This window comes from Ixodes scapularis, unplaced genomic scaffold, assembly GCF_016920785.2.
Source record: "Ixodes scapularis isolate PalLabHiFi unplaced genomic scaffold, ASM1692078v2 PGA_scaffold10__122_contigs__length_95168666, whole genome shotgun sequence".
Lineage (NCBI taxonomy): Eukaryota > Metazoa > Arthropoda > Arachnida > Ixodida > Ixodidae > Ixodes > Ixodes scapularis.
In genome coordinates this window covers 14,866,691-14,884,173 of record NW_024609836.1, presented here as the reverse complement: position 1 = coordinate 14,884,173, position 17,483 = coordinate 14,866,691, and the positions used below count along the sequence as shown (strand labels likewise).

The window sequence follows — 17,483 nt, the reverse complement described above, 5'->3', positions numbered from 1 at the left end:
CAACGCATATTTCTTCCGATGTCAACGACAAGACTTTTGGTGCACGGGCTCATGTACAGCCTACTTCGATACGGGATGACTGTGTTGGGACAATGTACGGACCGATTGGACTCTAAGGTGAGCCCTTTACTTAAGGGCGTTTGGCGAAACGTGGCATATGGCTCGAGCCTTCAACTACCTGATAACCTCTTTAATGAACTCTCTCTACCAACATTTCGAACACTATTTTGGCAAACTGTACTAATCAGACAATATTGGGATAACACTTTTAAAAACCCCAAGAATGTATGTGGGGCCCTTCGAGATCCGACACCGTTTACACCGATGCGCATCAACAGACATTTTGGGAAATGCATTTGCCTATATTACGTATCTCACATATTTAATAACCTTCCCTCTGCGCTAATTGATGTCACACATCGAGGAGCTTCGAAACGTCAACTGAGTGTTCTTTGTTCAGGCATATAATGCTGTATTTACGTGTCGATACAATTTTATTTCGCTCTTTTCACTTTCCGGGAACTCTGCGCATTGTGCCCTGGTGCTCTGCCCGTACATATTCCCTTTTTTCACGCGTTTCTGGCTCGCTGCTTGTTCATATTATCTCTTATCATGCGTTCCGGCTCTCGGCCTTTTCTTATTTTAATCGAGGTGTGTATTGAATTTAATATTTTAGGGACTAGTCTCAGAAGCCTTGATGGCTCTGATGGTCCCGCTATTCTGCATTGCTGTACAGTCGCCGGCCATATGAGCTCCCCGGCCGAACGCCGACAGGAGCAGCCAAAATCCCGCATGCGGCGCGTCAAGCGTTGCCGCGTTCTGGGAGCCGGGCTATTGGGACCAAACCATTCCGCTATCAAAGGGGTGGACGCAGGAAGTTTAATAGCATTTCGCGTTTTGGAACGTGGATCTGAAGCACGGCCGATTACAATACCGCCTCCGGTTGTAGGTAAACGCAGACGGTTTATCGAAATTCTTCGCTGCATACTATCTCTGACGTGTTATATGCTACTTTTTTTATTTGCAAAACCGGTTTGTCATTTTAAATATTGCCTACCCGAACAGTAATCCTACGCACAAAATATCTTACAATCTTTCTTAAACCTAGACTAGACAGTGAGAAGCGATTTTGAAATCATTTATTTAATCTATAGGGATATGCTATAGATAACAAAAAGAAAAAGATTTGTGTCGAAGCGGAATAAAGATTCAGGCACTTTTTATGAACGCATTTTATCGAAGAGGCTCTATTGTTCTGCGCTCAGTGGCGTGTTGCTTCGCCAAGGGTGATTATCTACACGATGACTTTGCAGATGGCTTCCTGGTCGGCCCCTTCTCGCTTGCCGAGGGATCATTGTTGTCATGCCTAATATCATATCAAACATAGGGTATTTACATTTGTAAGCATCGATCGCACACTGCTGCTTTATATAAGCCTAAAGCAAGCTCCAGTTTATCAGCAGTTATACCGTCATCTCCGAACACTTGGGGCCAACACCCGAAGACGGCAATTCTAATCGGCCATGTTTTTGTGATTCACACTTCTAAAGCCTGAAATCCCGATAAAAGCTGTGCGCCCACCCCTTTGATAACGGAATGGTTTGGTTCTAATAGCCTAATTCCCAAAACGCGGCTACGCTCGACGTGCCGCGTGCGGGATTTTCGCTGATCCGGTAGGCGTTCGGCCGGGGGAGCTCATATGGCCGGCGACTGTACTTAAATCACCTGGAATAAATATATGATTACTTTTATTATTATTATTACTCTTAATATTATTATTATTATTATTATTATTATTATATTTTATTTCTTATAATTATTATTATTATTATTATTATTATTATTATTATTTCTGCACGCTTCACACTGTGCTTCTTGTGAATGTGTGCCAGTAGATTACGTGAACACTACAAAATACTTAGGAATTTATTTTGGCTCTGATTTATCGTGGAACTCCCATCTTTTCTACATCATGAAGAAGCTGCGAGCAGCATCCTGCACCCTCTACAATATAAGAACATTTATCCCCATGTCAACCCGAAGACTCATTGTGCACGCACTCGTTTATAGTCTCCTTCGATATGGAATTACCTTGTTCGGGCAATGCACAAACCTACTAGAAACTAAAGTAAATTCTCTCTTAAAGGGCATCTTGCGTAGCGTGGCATATGGCTCCAATATTCAAACATCCGACAACATCTTTGATGATCTCTCTTTGCCATCCTTTCGAGCCCTATTTCTGCATACCGTTATACTCCGACATTACTGGGATAATACCTTTAAGGTTCCCAACGTGGTTTGTCCTGACCTTCGGAAAGTGGCACCATATGCCACGCCGCGAATCAGTACTCATTTGGGACATGCATTCGGAATTATTATGTTCCAAACACCTTTAACAAACTCCCACCTGTGCTGAGTTACATTACTTCTCGTGGAAGCTTAAAAAGAAAACTGAAGACTATGTGCTCGCCCATAGGAAAATAGCGTCAACCTTCAAGACTTTTCGTAATGAGTTTGTACTGTGCAATTCGTCTTTAACGATATTTGCCTTGTCGCGTCTCTGAATCTCTGTAACTTCTTTGTTTTGTGTTTTTTTGGTTTTCTTTGTGTGTGTGTGTTTTTTTTTTTCATTGTTATGCGTGCTTTTGTTGATATTTTGTTGGGATCAGTCCTACAAGTCTTTAGGACTTTGACGGTCCCGAAATGATACTCTGAAGACGTTTAAGCACCTGCAATAAATTTATTATTATTATTATTATTATTAATATTAACCCGACGGCTTTTAATAAAACCCGACGGCTTTTATCACGTTATACTGCTCGCTATCCAGGTCACAGTTAGAATATGCCTCAGTTGTTTGGAATGGAATTTCTAAAAGTCACTCCTTGGAGATCGAACGTGTGCAAAAAAAGTTTGTCTCTATCTTTAAACATCGCTACATAAAGGAGGATGTTCACTGTTTAACATATGAGTCTGCGTTAGAGCGTGTTGGTTTGCTTAGCTTGCACCGGCGTCGGGAGAACGCGGACTTACTATTTTTGTTTAAAACGCTGCATGGACTCATCAATTCTCCGAGCCTATCTGAACTGTGCCTTAGGGTCCCACGTGTGCCTACTCGTCTTCTGTCATCTTTTTATGTTTCTAGAATGTTTAGTCCGGTAAACCCAATTGTGAGAATGGCTCAGCGTTTGAATCATTACTCTGAAAAACTTGATATTTTCAACCCTTGCTACAGGACGTTTGTCCTTTCTATTAGAAACTTGCCCGTGCAGGATGAGCATTGCTGAATTGCTTTGTTATGTCTGAATGTCGTCATCTCCATGTCGTGTTTTCTGGTGGTGCAGTTGTTGTCCTTCGGTCTTGTGTTCCGTCTCTACTGTTACTGCCTCGTTTTTATTTCATTGTACTAATTACTCGTGCACGGCCTAGTATTATGCTAAAAATGTATCTTATTTTCTGCGGAGATGTGTATAGTGTGTTTTTTTGTTTTTTGTTTTTTTTATCCACCAGTATACCAGCACCAAGACCTCAGGGTTGTTCCTGGGCACTGTATAATAAAGATTGATTGATTGATTGATTGATTGATCATCATTATTATTATTATTACTATTATTATTATTATCTTACCGTGCATTGGCGAGATATTGCAAAAACACATGTCAAATATAATGACTAGTTTTGTTGACACCTCTGAAATTTTATCAGAGAACCAATACCGTTTCGCAGCTGGACGAGGCACTCAGTCGTTACATGAGGATTTCACGGATCTCATACACGCTGCATTTGATAATAACCTATTTACGTGTGCCCTTTTCCTAGATCTTGCTAAAGCATTCGATACGGTCAGCCATAAGTTGCTTTTTCAGAAACTTTATAACTTTGGCTTCCGCGGTCCATTTTTTGCATTAATAGAAAACTTATTTTCTGATCGATCGCAAATTGCAAGTGTTGGAAATTTTCAAAGTTCGCGCGTAATATTAAAAGCGGGAGTTCCTCAGGGATCAGTTCTGTCACCCCTACTTTTTAATTTGAATGTGAACGACATCTCAACCAGGGTATCCAACTGCAGAATATTTCAGTATGCAGACGATACTGTTCTCATCTCTTGTCATCTGAATTATGACGAAGCAATACATCTATTGACAGAGGACGCGACGCTGCTAATGGAGTGGTTTGACGAAAATCTAATTAGAATTAACATGTCCAAGACACAATTTGTCTGCTTTAGAAATCCACTAAAAAAATTGAATCTGCGCTCGTCGGTGTCTTACACAAATCAAACTGTCGCAACTGCAAATGTCTGCCATTAGAATGTGTTAATAATGTGAAGTATTTGGGGATACATTTCGACTCGAATATATCCTGGAAAACGCATCTCTCACAAATATGTAACAAACTTCGGAGTGTTGTTTACTCTTTAATCAAAAAGTGTTTATGCCATTTACTATTAGAAATTCAGTCGCGCACGCTCTAGGCTACAGTATACTCATACGGCATCACTCTGTTTGCTAATTGCACAGAACTATGGCATGACAAGATCAATCGTAGTCTAAAAGGCTTATTGAAAAGCGTTGAATACCAAATGAATTTCACATCCGACATGGAACTCTTGGAAACTCTGCAATTACCAACTTTTTATTCTCAATTTGTACAAAGCGATGTGCGTCGCCACTTCTGGAGCGATGACTTTAAGCGTCCCTTCATCTCTTAAAGGAATTTTCGCCACGTAATTCGCCTTGAAACCCCGGGATGCTACACGCGTTACGGTAAGAGAGTTTGCTCATATTACGTTCTTCTCATTTTCAATAAGCTTTCAGAGCGTATTCTCAGGGCTACGACGAGAAGAAATGTGAAGAAAATGTTAACTAATTTCAACATTCCATAATTTAGTATACTTCTCATTGTAATCAATAATTGTTTTTACATATCATTTTACGGAAATGTGATTGCTCCTACTCAAGAAGAGTTATATACCCTACGACATTTCTTCCGGTCTACTTCAGCCCATTTGTGCCTGTGAGTGTGTGTGTGTCTGTGTCTGTGTGGGCGTCTCCCGGCCTGTCTTCAAACTGCAATCACTCCGGAGGCAACGACCTGGCACTGCTTCACTGTGGTTTAACGGTGCAACAAGAATGACATTTGTGCGTGTATATGGGTGTGTAGATACGTATGTGGAAGCAATAATGTATTGCAAGCAAGTGATAATCTAAACATTTTAATAGACAACTTAGCCTACTGGGTCTGGGTCCATAAGCCCATGCAGGTTTGTCCAGTCCCGCTAATTGAACTTCTTTAAACTTCTCCCCATCGCCAATAAAATTATTATTATTATTATTATTATTACAGGGCGGAGAGAAGAAAAAGAAGTCCAACAGGGCGGTTGTTCGCTTCAAGAGATCTTCATATTTTCCCCTGTAATTAATACTTCTAAAGCATCAATACGACGGGCAAGCTATTCATGCTGCCTATCAAGCACCATGTCACTCCGGGGTCAGTCATTTCCCACGCCAAGGCCCCTATCGTCTTGATATATACATCGACTTCACAGGCAAGCATCCACCACATCCCTTGGCGTCACGCTCTACGGCACTTCTCTCCGACTGGAGCTCTTCTTGTTGAAGCTTCACGCCCGAGTTCGACCTGAGTGGCAAGAATATCTGGTGGTGAGAAGTACGGCAACAACCGTTCTGATTACGGCTGGCAGAATCTATGAGGACCGCAAGCCCGTTCCTTTAGGTATCACCTATTGATTCTCTGTGTCGCGCAGTTTCACGGGTGAGCAACTGCGCTCGAGCTCAGCACAAAACTGCCACGTGGACTGTTCGTATACAACCTTGACTCATCTCGCTCTACACTTGTTCGAGAAGTGCGTATTGACTGGTGTCTGTGTTGCCTTACCGCTGTGTACTCGCCTTCCCTAATAATGGATTGTGCCAAATGTGCTCGCGCTCTGCCGGCAGATGGCAGATCCCTGACATGTGCATCTTGCCGAAGGGGTTACCATCTTGGTAAGTCCTGTTCCGGTGTCGCAGATGGGACGTACGCGGGGATGGGCGCTGTCAGGCGAGAAACTGGGAAGTGTTCCACTTGCCGTACCGGCGCCACCCTCAGACCATCCGACCTTAGCGGTGACGTTTCAGTAGATAACTCCTCTCGTACCGACGGCAGCAGGGAGGAGATTGTAGGTTATGCACCCTTCACCAGTCAGCTGGCATCAATTAATGCCACTCTTAACCAGCTCCTTTCATTGAGGACAAGTGTGGAGACGCTGTTGCCTCTTCCATCTAAGGTTGATCAGTTATTGGCCTTAAAACCAGCTGTCGAAGAGCTTTGCAACACGGTCCAAGGATTACAAACGACCGTTGACTCTTTTAGCTTGAAGTACGATTCCGTGCTCGCTCTGGCTATGACAAATGAAGAGGCAGTTAAACAACTTCAAAAGGAGGTTAACGCGGTTAAGGCAACAATGAGAGAGCAGTCGAAGACCATTGAGAGACTGAAAGACGAACTTAATGACATACAACAATACAGCCGTCGTTCCAACATGGAACTGCATGGTTTTCCGCTGTCTCATGGTGAGGATCTAATGAAGGTCATAAGCGATCTCGCTAGGCCCCTTAACCTTCCAACACCTCAGTCGTCAGATATCCTGGCAATTCACCGTCTGAACAAAAAGCCGGACTCAGTTCCCGTTATTTTGATTCGCTTCGCCTGTCACCCTAAAAGAAGCTTGGATGGCGGCACCTAGTAGACTTCACAGGCTGTGCCAATCAGAAAACCAACCAAAGTTATTCTTCAACGACAACCTTACATATGCGAATAAGGAGCTTTTTGGCTGACGAGGACGGGGGTTAAAGAAAAAAGATAGAGTAAGATTTTTGCTAGGAAATCCGAAGGCGCACCAGCCATTCGAATCAACACAAAAAACGAGCTTCTGCTACTGGTGTAAAACATGACAATTTGTTTTTCTGTTCCAGACATTAGTTCATTTATTCAGCTTTTGGGCCCTCTTTCTAATAACTCTTTAACACTTATTCATGTAAATATTCGAAGTTTGCGTAAACATTGGGATGAGTTTCGTGCAGTAATTAATACCTTTACCGCGTCGATAGATGTTTTCGTTCTAACTGAAATTGGTGTGTCATCTTTGCAATGCAATCAATTTATTCTCGATGGATATAAGGAGTCATTTTACACCCGTGATCATAATAGAGGTGGTGGGATTGCTATATACGTTAAAGATAAATGGTTACTATCACCTCTGAGCATATCTCTTGTCCATGCAGAAACACTGGCTGTTGAAATTTCTTTGTCAGGTTTTTCTTCATTTTTGTTAGCGGTTTACAGGCCTCCCTCAGAAAATGTTTCGTTCTTTCTTGCTGAACTAGATGCTGTGTTTAATCAGTTTCGTTCGGAAGGACAATTTTGCGTCATTGGCGATTTAAATATTGATACTCTTAAACCTAATAAATCAATAGTTTTTGATTATCTGACCCTACTCTCAAAATATGGCATTGAACATATTATCACCTTACCCACAAGAGAAGAACTTTTGGTTCAAAAATTAGTAGTGTCCTGTATTGACAATATCAGTATTCGTGCTCCGGATATGTCTGTAAAATCCGTCGTAATTACTCAGAAACTATCCGATCATTACTTTGTCGGATGTTGTTTAGACGCTCAGGTACCCGAAGAGCAAGGAACCAGGCGCGATTGTTCGTGGATTTCAATAACGGATACGGTACAATTCGATGCTTTGGTCGCTGCCTTTGATTGGAACGAACTCCTGGTGTCCATAGAACCTTCCAATGTTTATAAAGCTTTCGTCGAGGTATTTCAATCCTTTTATTGTGCCGCCAAGAAAAAGGTTAATTTCAAACGACGGTCTTATAAGCCATGGTTTAATTCTGATACTATGAGTGCAATCAGAGAAAAAGATACGTTGTGGTCACGTTCCCGTCGTTCACCAAACAATTTGCAGTTAAAGGCAGAGTATCGAAGCGATCGGAACAAAGCTAATGCAATTATACGGTCTGCCAAACGATGCTACTTTCAGCGAAGATTCTTTGAGGCAATATCGAATCCACGTGAAACATGGAAGTTGATTAATTCTTTTACAGGGCGCGGAGAAAAGGCTTCGCTTCTTGACTCCCTTAAAAAACACTTCGGCACAGATCTGATATCAGTAGTGAACGACTTTAACAAACTTTTTGCATCGTCATCGGGCTTTGCGCGAGACAGCGATTTCAAACCGCTTGCCTCGAGCGCAAGTATTAGTTTATCAAACTCGGCGTTTCTTCCTCTTCTCACAATAGAAGAATTATAATCCATTTTGTTTTCTTTAAAACGCAATAAATCTCCTGGTGTTGATACAATTCGTATTAATGATCTCTGCCGAAACTTTAGACATGTTCAGCACGTACTTCTCACCATGATAAATGAGTTCTTGGTCCCTGACGTTATTCCAATTGAACTCAAAACCGCACTTGTGAAGCCTGTTTCCAAGGGAGGATCGCCTAACAAGCCTGAGTGCTATCGCCCTATTTCTATATTACCTTGCATTGGAGAAATTTTGGAAAAGCATTTGTATCTTGTACTGTCCAGCTTCATTGAAACTTAGAACATCCTGTTGCCTAACCAGTATGGTTTTGTTGCTGGAAAGGGCACTCAACCACTGCTGGAAGATTTTTCTGACCTACTACACAGTGCTTTTGATCGAAACTTATGTTCATGTGCAATTTTTCTTGATGTCGCCAAGGCCTTTGACACGGTCAGTCATAAGATGCTTCTTTTTAAACTGCAGAATTACGGTTTCCGTGGACCATTTATTCCATTGCTTAAAAAATTATTTCTTGACCGCTCCCAAATCGTATCTGTAGGAAATTTCAAAAGTGCTCGGCTGATGCTAAAAGCCGGTGTGCCCCAGGGATCGGTTTTGTCTCCATTGTTATTTAATCTTTTTGTTAATGATATCTCAACAAGGCTCACTAGTTGCAAAATGTTTTAGTATGCGGATGATACTTGTCTCTAGTCACATTAATTACCGCCAAGCTGTGCAGTTGTTGCAACATGATTCTGCATGTCTAATGGACTGGTTTTATGACAATTATATTACTATTAACACATCCAAAACCAGACTTGTTTGCTTCAGGAATCCGCTGAAAAGTGTAGAATTGGACTCATCATTTGTGTTACACAGATCCAGCTGCCTTGATTGTACATGTAGCTCCCTGAAATATGTTGACACTGTTAAGTACTTCCGCATATTCTTTGATTCAGATTTGTCGTGGTCAACGCATTTAACCCATGTTTCTGGCAAGCTTCGCAGTGTGTGCTGCTTACTTTACAATGATAGGGTATTTATGCCATTTGCTGTTAGAAAATCAATTGCTACTGCTCTTGCTTCTAGTATACTAAGGTATGGCATCACATTATTTGGTAACTGTGCAGAAATATGGCAAACTAAAATTGACAGCATCCTTAGGAATTTGTTAAGAAGTGTTGGCTATCATTATGATCTTGCACCAGAAGCTGACATTTTTGAGGCTCTACAACTACCTAACTTCCATTCACTTTTTTTGCAATGTGCTGTTCTTTCTCATTTCTGGTGTAGCGATTTTAAACATCCCTTTGTGCCCCGCAGAGATGTGCGTGCCTGTGATCGCTTCATAATCCGCCGATGTTTCACAAGATATGGTAAGCGAGAGCGCTTTTGTTATGTGCCATACATATTTAACAGACTCCCCGACCACTTCTTTGAAGCTACAAATAGGAGAAAATTTAAAAATCTATTGAACAGTTTTACGCTTTAATTCATTGTACAATTTCAATAATGTATTGTTGTGTTATATGTTGTATCTAATATGTTCGCTGGGATATTGTGAGTGATTATTTTTTGGTTCTCACATAGTGCGATACATGTTTTAAATGTGTGCTCTACGGACTTCTTCTGTGCTATCTGTGACATTCCATTTGCTGGGTTCTGTCCTTCAAACCTCTACGGGCTTCGACCGACCCGTCACCTTATAATGTTATGAAGGTATCTAAATAAATAAAATGAAATTATTATTATATAGCGTCCCACCCAATGTCAGAAGTTCGTCCTCGTATTGGCCTGCGGCCAGTGATCATTTCAACCCCAGCCCCGGGCTATACTACGTTGGAGGTCAGTTACCCAGCGACCTCCGTTCATTGTGGCCCGGCAACTGGTCGCCCCTAAACCACTGAGCTTCTTCTGGCCCGCGTCAAGCTGGTGTCGATTCAGTGCTTGGTTTGCCTGGCCTGCCTGCTACTGCTCGCGTTTCTTTTCCTCTGCGCCTTGTGCCCACTGCGATCCGCGGTCATGTCCCTAACCTGCGGCGCGTGTCTAAAGCCCATCTCGCCTGACGGTCGCCTCATGACGTGCTCAACTTGCGCTCATAAATACCGTCTCGGAAAGGTATGTTCCGGCATCGCCGATTCGACATTTGCCACGATGAGTCAGGAGAAAAAAGAAAAATGGCGATGTAGAGCTTGTCGATCGAAAGGCAACAGCTCCACTCCGGACGGAGCCAACGAGAGTAGTGACGTTATCTCCGAGAGCGATTCCCCTACGCTCACGGGACAAATCTTCGAAATCAATAGAGAATTAGACTTTTTGCTTTCCCTGAAGACTAGCGTAGATTTACTAATGGAGCTGCCAGGGAAGGTGAATGAGCTACTTTCGAAGCCCTCAATAGAGCTTATGAAGGCATCTGTTGAAGAAGTGCAGACTTCCATCACCTTCTTAGCGCAGAAGTATGATAGCCCTTTAGAAGCAACATCAGTGCACGAAAAAGAAATCAAAGGTATTCACTCTGAGATGGAAGCTCTGCGGGTCACGGTGTCTGAGCAGGCCAACACTATCCACGCCTTGCAATCAGAGATAAATGAGACTGAGCAACAGAGCCGCCTTTCCACCATAGAAATTCAGGGAATGCAAGTTTCTACCGGCGAGGCACTTGCTCCTATTTTAGTGGGGCTTGCAGATAAGCTTGGACTCAAAGGACACCTACCATTCGATGTCCTCTCGACACAGAGGATACAATCCAAGCGAGATCAGAATCCAACCATTCTGGTGAAATTTCCGTCAGTTTCCATCAAAGACCGATGGATGCAGGCACGTGGCAAGCTTAGGCACTTGGCTAGTCAGGGCACACCGCGCAAAGTCTATTTCAATGAGAACCTCACACCATCTAACAGAAAACTTTTCTGGCTCGTTCGCTCGCGCGGAAGGCAACGTGGATATAAATTCGTCTGGGTAAAGAAGGGGAGAATTTTCGCTCGAAAAGAAGAGGGCGTCCCTCCTGTGAGAATCTCTCGAAAACGCGATCTCGATCTTATCACTTAACCGTCATGACAAGTTTTTCCCAGTGTGCCGACTTTACTTCGTTTAGTGAAACACTCGCTTCGTCTTCCACAGATCGTTTCGCAGTTGTACACGTTAACATTCGTATCATTCGTAAATACTGGGACGAATTCAAGGTAATTAGTACTAAAAGCTGCGACCATGTTGATGCATTTATTTTGACCGAGATAAATGTAAGCGTTGAATGGCTACCACAATTCACAATACCAGGTTTTCATAGCTTCTTTTACAATCGCGTCAATACTAGAGGAGGCGGGATGGGTGTCTTTGTCAGGGACTGGTGGTCAGTAACTAAAATTGATGTCTCGTTTAAGAACTCAGAAAGTCTGGCTCTTAAGATTTCTAACTTAAGCCATGAAATATCATTGCTAGCAGTTTACAGGCCTCCTTCCTCAAACTGTAACAGCTTCTTAGATGAGCTGAGAGAACACTTGCGGGGACTAACTGATGAGGTGAATGTATGGTTAGTAGGCAATATCAATATTGACACGCTTAAGGTTTCCAAATCACACGTCTGCGAATATTTATCTCTTCTTTCGGATCATGGTATAACATCCACCATTCAAAGCCCAACGCGAGAGGAAGTGCTAAAGAGGAATCTTGTTTCTGCATGCCTTGACCATATTAATGTCCGCGCTTCTGATGCTTCCATTCAGTCCGCCGTAATTCTTCAAAAACTAGCCGACCACTACTTTGTCGCTTGTCAATGTATCTTTACTAAGGCAGTTGCTATGACTGAGGCAAGGTACCGCTTCGAGAAGCTTGACTTGAAAATGTTCGATCGGCTCATTGCCGGTTATGACTGGGCAGCTTTGTTGTCATGTGTCAACGGCGGAAATTTATATACAAATTTTACTAGTGTTATACAAAAATTTCGAGGCCAATGAATGAAGGTTGTGCATGTAAAGAAACGCAGGCTCACACTTCCCTGGGCGACTTCTGAAATACTTGAGGCCATAGTACTCAAAGAGCAACTGTGGAGAAAGAGTCGGCGTTCTCCCAACAATGCCGCTTTGAAGCTGGATTGTAAGATCCACAGGAAGCGTGTAAATGCTCTCATTCGTTCAGCGAAGCGGTCCTACTTTACTAAAAAGATCTCTGACGCTGGTTCTGATGTCAAGAAAACTTGGTCCATGATCAATGAATTTCGTGGCTGCCTGAAAACGAACGTAGCCGATAGTCTAATTAAACATTTCGGCACTGATCTCACTCTTACTGTGAAGAAGTTCAATCCCTTCTTCGCGGGCGCAGGCGTTGTCGCATCTCACTGTGCTGGGGATCGATTTCCCGCAGCCTCGTCAATCTCGGAATCTGCATTTCTTCCTTCTTTAACGGAGCCAGACTTGCGTTCTTATCCTTTTGGGTTTAAACGTTTCCGGTCGGCCGGTGTGGATGGCATTGCAGTAGGTGACCTATGCCGGAATTATGACTCGTTAAAGGACGTACTTCTCGTTCTGATAAATAACATTCTGGATTCTGACATTGTCTACAGCGACTTAAAGCAAGCTCTGGTAGTTCCGCTTTTTAAGGGTGGTGTACCAAACGAGATTTCCTCTTATAGGCCTATCTCTATAATGCCTTGTATTTTACAGATTCTGGCGAAACATCTCGTTGTCGTTATGTCAAGTTTTCTTGAGAAACACGCAATAATATCGCCAAACCAATACGGTTTTGTCGCTGGTCGTGGTACCACCGATCTTCTAGAAACCTTTTCAGACTTCCTTCACTCTTCTTTCGAACACAACATGCATGTGTGTGCACTCTTTATCGATGTCACTAAAGCGTTTGATACAGTAGACCATGACATCCTCCTAGACAAACTGTATAGATTGGGCTTTCGTGGTCCAATTCACGCACTGCTAAAATGTTTTCTTACAAATCGCACACAGGTTGTAGCGGTAGGCAATGTCCGTAGTGCAAAGGCCCTCCTAAGATCTGGAGTCCCCCAGGGTTCGATTTTGTCACCACTGTTATTTAACATATTTGTGAACGACATTTCATCATCCATTACCAATTCAATAATGTTTCAGTACGCTGATGACACTGTTTTGCTTTCTCGCCATCTAGTATACCAGCGTGCAGTGGAAATGCTCCAACTGGATGTAATTAGCGTCATGGACTGGTTTTCGGTAAACAAGCTTCGAGTAAATGCGTCTAAAACAGAGTTTATATGTTTCTGCAATCCCTTAAAGAATATAAAGCTGACCTATCCGCTATTTCTCCACAACTCCGGTTGCTTGTATACTCAGTGTGATCCTATAGAATACGTTAGTTCGATCAAATACCTAGACATTTACTTTGATGGCGATTTTTCTTGGACTACTCATATGACGCATCTTTATCAACGGCTGAGATCAGTGTTTTTATGCTATACAACATAAAAAGATTTCTACCTTTCTCTATCAGAAAAAGGGTTGTGCACGCTCTGGCCTACGGTATACTAAGGTACGGTTCACAATTTTTTTTTAACTGTCCACTCTTCTGGCATTCCAGAATTGACCGAATTCTAAACGCAATCCTCAAGGACGTCACCTATAACACACCATTTTCGTCAAGCACTAACTTGTTTGGTTCGCTTGAACCGCCCTCATTCCACTCCCTCTTTCTCCAAACGGTGATCTGGCGCCACTTCTGGGAGAGCGAATTTAAGGTCACATCAGATTCGTCGCGTGAACTTAGGGCTACCTCTCGTTTCGACATACCACGAATGAGAACGCAATATGGTGAAAGTACGCGCGCTTTTTATGTGCCAAAAGTGTTCAATGATTTACCAGACTCAATATTTTCCATTACAACAAACAAAAAATTAAAGAAAACTAAAAACCACAAAACAACATTTCCTGACGCATCGCGACAGTGACTGTGATCTTTATATGATATCGGTAAAACGATGACTATTCTGTTTGCGATATTATTTTCCTTTTCATTTCTCAATTTTGTCCTGAAGTAGATTGTTGTTTTATCTGCATCATCGTGAGGCCCTAAGACCTCCGCGAGTTTGCCCAGTGATTTTTTGTTTTCGTTGGTGCTCTTTTCCTTTTAGTGCCCTACACTATTTGTAACGACAGTCTTGGTCTGCCCGTCCCGACGTTCTGCTTCGCCTTTCTTCAATACGGACGTACAAGTGTGCGTGTGTGTGTGTGTGCGCGCCGATGAGTGCCGTTTCTTTTATTTAGTGCTCCGACTGATCTGCTGGCCCCGCGGCTAACTCCGTTGTTCGTCCTGCGGGAGCAACGACAATTTTTTGTGTAACTTTCTTCTCTTCTTTTATTTTTACATACTGTGTGACAATATGCGAGCTCGCCCTTTGATTCTTCTCTTGCTGCATCTGGTCCCACAAGCCCTTGCCGGCTTTGACCAGGTCCGAAGCTGAACTTGGTAATTCTTCTCTCATGAATAAATATTATTATTATTATTATTATTATTATTATTATTATTATTATTATTATTATTATTATTAACATATTAACAACACAAAGACACGTCTGGTATTTCCGGAATCCGTTAAAAGTTATTGTTCCAGATATGCCACTATTTTTACATCCATCAATTTGTCCCTCGTGTAAATGCACTCTAGTGGGTTATGTGGACCATGTGAAATATCTAGGTATTGAATTCGATAGTGACCTTTTATGGAATGCGCACATGGGAACTGTATGTAAAAAGCTTAGACGTGTTTCCTGTCTACTTTATAATATGAGATAACTTGTTCCACAATATGTTAAAAAGATGGTCATTAATGCTTTGGCATACAGTGTTCTTCGCTATGGAATAACCATTTATGGTGGCTGTTCTACGTTATGGCAAAAGAAAATTTACAATATTTTGACTGGATTGTTTAGAAGTATTATATACGGCACTGATACCGAAACAGAACAAGAAACAATTGATCATATTAATCTTCCATTATGTCATGCTTTGTTTACTGAGACGGTTGTTTTAAGACACTTTGGGGATGACCGATTTAAAGTTTCCCACATTGCACCTCGGGCACTCAGACATACCACTCGTTTTGAGGTGCCGAGAATGTCAACGAGGTATGGCAGAAGACAACGAATATTTCATGTACCGGACATTTTCAACAGTTTTCCTGAAAGAGTGTTGGACCTGGATTCGAAAAAAAAGTTGAAACAAGCCCTACGAGACCTATTTTAAATCAAGTGGGCCTGCACGAACCAGATTCATCTTCTGGGCGTCTTAAACTGTGCTCTAAATATTTTTTTTTCTTAGACCAGTGATGTGATCTTTATTACAACCCAAGTACTGAGGCAATTTGACATGACCTGTGCTTCATTTTTTTTAATATTTTGATGTATGTGTGTGTGTTATTCATGTAATGTGACTACCCACATATCAACAACTCTGTACACTAACTTTACCAATGTTTCAATGTTATTTTCTTAAAACGTGTGTGTGTGTGTGTGTGTGTGTGTGTTTTATGTGCTGATGCACTCTTCACAATGTTAAAATTAATTGATTTAAAACTTTAATACTGGTGGTTTAGCCACACAAGCCAATTCTGGCTTCGGCAGACGCGAATCATACTTCGCATCTGAAAAAATACACTTATTTTTATTATTATTATTATTATTATTATTATTATTATTATTATTATTATTATTGGAAAGATTTCAAAACTTCTTTTACACTCGTTCATCTACTCGAGGAGGCGGAATTGGTGTGTTTATAAAAGACACGTGGATGACAACTCAAATCGATATCCAATTTAACCACTCAGAAAGCTTGATGTTTAGTATTTCCAATTCTAAACACACAGTTTGCTTGCTAGCACTCTATCGACCTCCATCGTCGAACTGCACATACTTCTTAGAGGAGTTAAAACAAAGTCTAGGAAAACTATCAAACGAAGCACAGTTACTTTTGGTAGGAGATATAAATATTGACATCCTCAAGACATCCAAATCATTTGTTTGTGATTATCTATCACTACTTGCTGAATTCGGGATAATACCTACCATTAACCGTCCTACCCGAGAAGAAGTGTTAAACGGGAACCTCGTCTCTTCCTGCTTAGATCATATAAATATTAGATCTTCCGATTCTTCTATCCACTCCGCTGTCATTCTACAAAAGCTCGCGGATCACTACTTTATTGCTTGTAAATGCGTTTTTCATTCAAGAATAGTTCATAACATTGAGAGTACGTTTCGTTTGGAGAGACTTGATTTTGGTACTTTCGATCGGTTCATTAAGGACTATGACTGGAGCAAATTTATATCCTCCGTTAATAGCATGAACATGTATTTTCCGTTCGTGGACATCATTAGAAAATTTCGGAACTTATTGACAACGATTGTGCACGTTAAAAAACTTAGACCTTCATTGCCCTGGCTTACATCAGATATCCTTGCAGCTATAACTCGTAAAGAACAATTATGGAAAAGATTTCGGCGCTCTCCCAACGACATTAATCTTGAAATAGAATGTAAAATACAAAGAAATAGGGTTAATGCTCTAATTAGATCAGCAAAAAGAAACCATTATGCTAAAAAGATTTCTGACGCTCGTTCTGACTCTAAAAAAACTTGGTCGATTGTAAACGAGCTTCGTGGTCACATGCAGACGAGCGCGGCTGAATCATTAAAAAAGCATTTCGGAACAGACTTAACTTCTACTGTCAATGCCTTTAATGATTTTTTTGTAAACTCACTCACGCACTCATCTGATGATGATGATGTACTAACATCCCACATTCCGTTTACCTCTGAATCCGCTTTTCTTCCAATTCTTTCAGAGCCAGATTTGCGGTCATATCTGTTTGGTTTCAAACGATCTAGGTCGGCGGGTGTTGATGGCCTGACAGTTCGTGACTTATGTCGAAATTATGACTCCCTGAAAAACGTTCTCCTTGTTCTTATAAATAATATCCTAAAAACAGCTCATGTACCTGATGAATTAAAGAGGGCCTTGGTTGTTCCTCTCTTCAAGGGTGGTGCACCAAGCCAAGTTTCTTCATACAGGCCTATTTCAATATTGTCTTGCATATCCCAGATATTAGAGAAACATGTTTTTGTCGTTATGTCCGGGTTTCTTGAGAAGTACAACATAATCTCGCCGCATCAATACGGGTTCGTAG

The 17,483-nt window shown here is 41.6% G+C and overlaps 1 protein-coding gene across 1 annotated transcript; it reads left to right on the top strand.

Moving 5' to 3' along the window:
* Positions 1 to 5,477: 5,477 nt before the first annotated feature.
* Positions 5,478 to 6,843, top strand: LOC115322077. Its single transcript, XM_029982402.2, has 2 exons — positions 5,478 to 5,490; positions 5,781 to 6,843. The coding sequence occupies exons 1-2, from the start codon at positions 5,478 to 5,480 to the stop codon at positions 6,746 to 6,748; spliced, it is 981 nt and encodes a 326-aa protein (XP_029838262.2). The 3' UTR covers positions 6,749 to 6,843.
* The last annotated feature ends 10,640 nt before the right edge of the window (positions 6,844 to 17,483 follow it).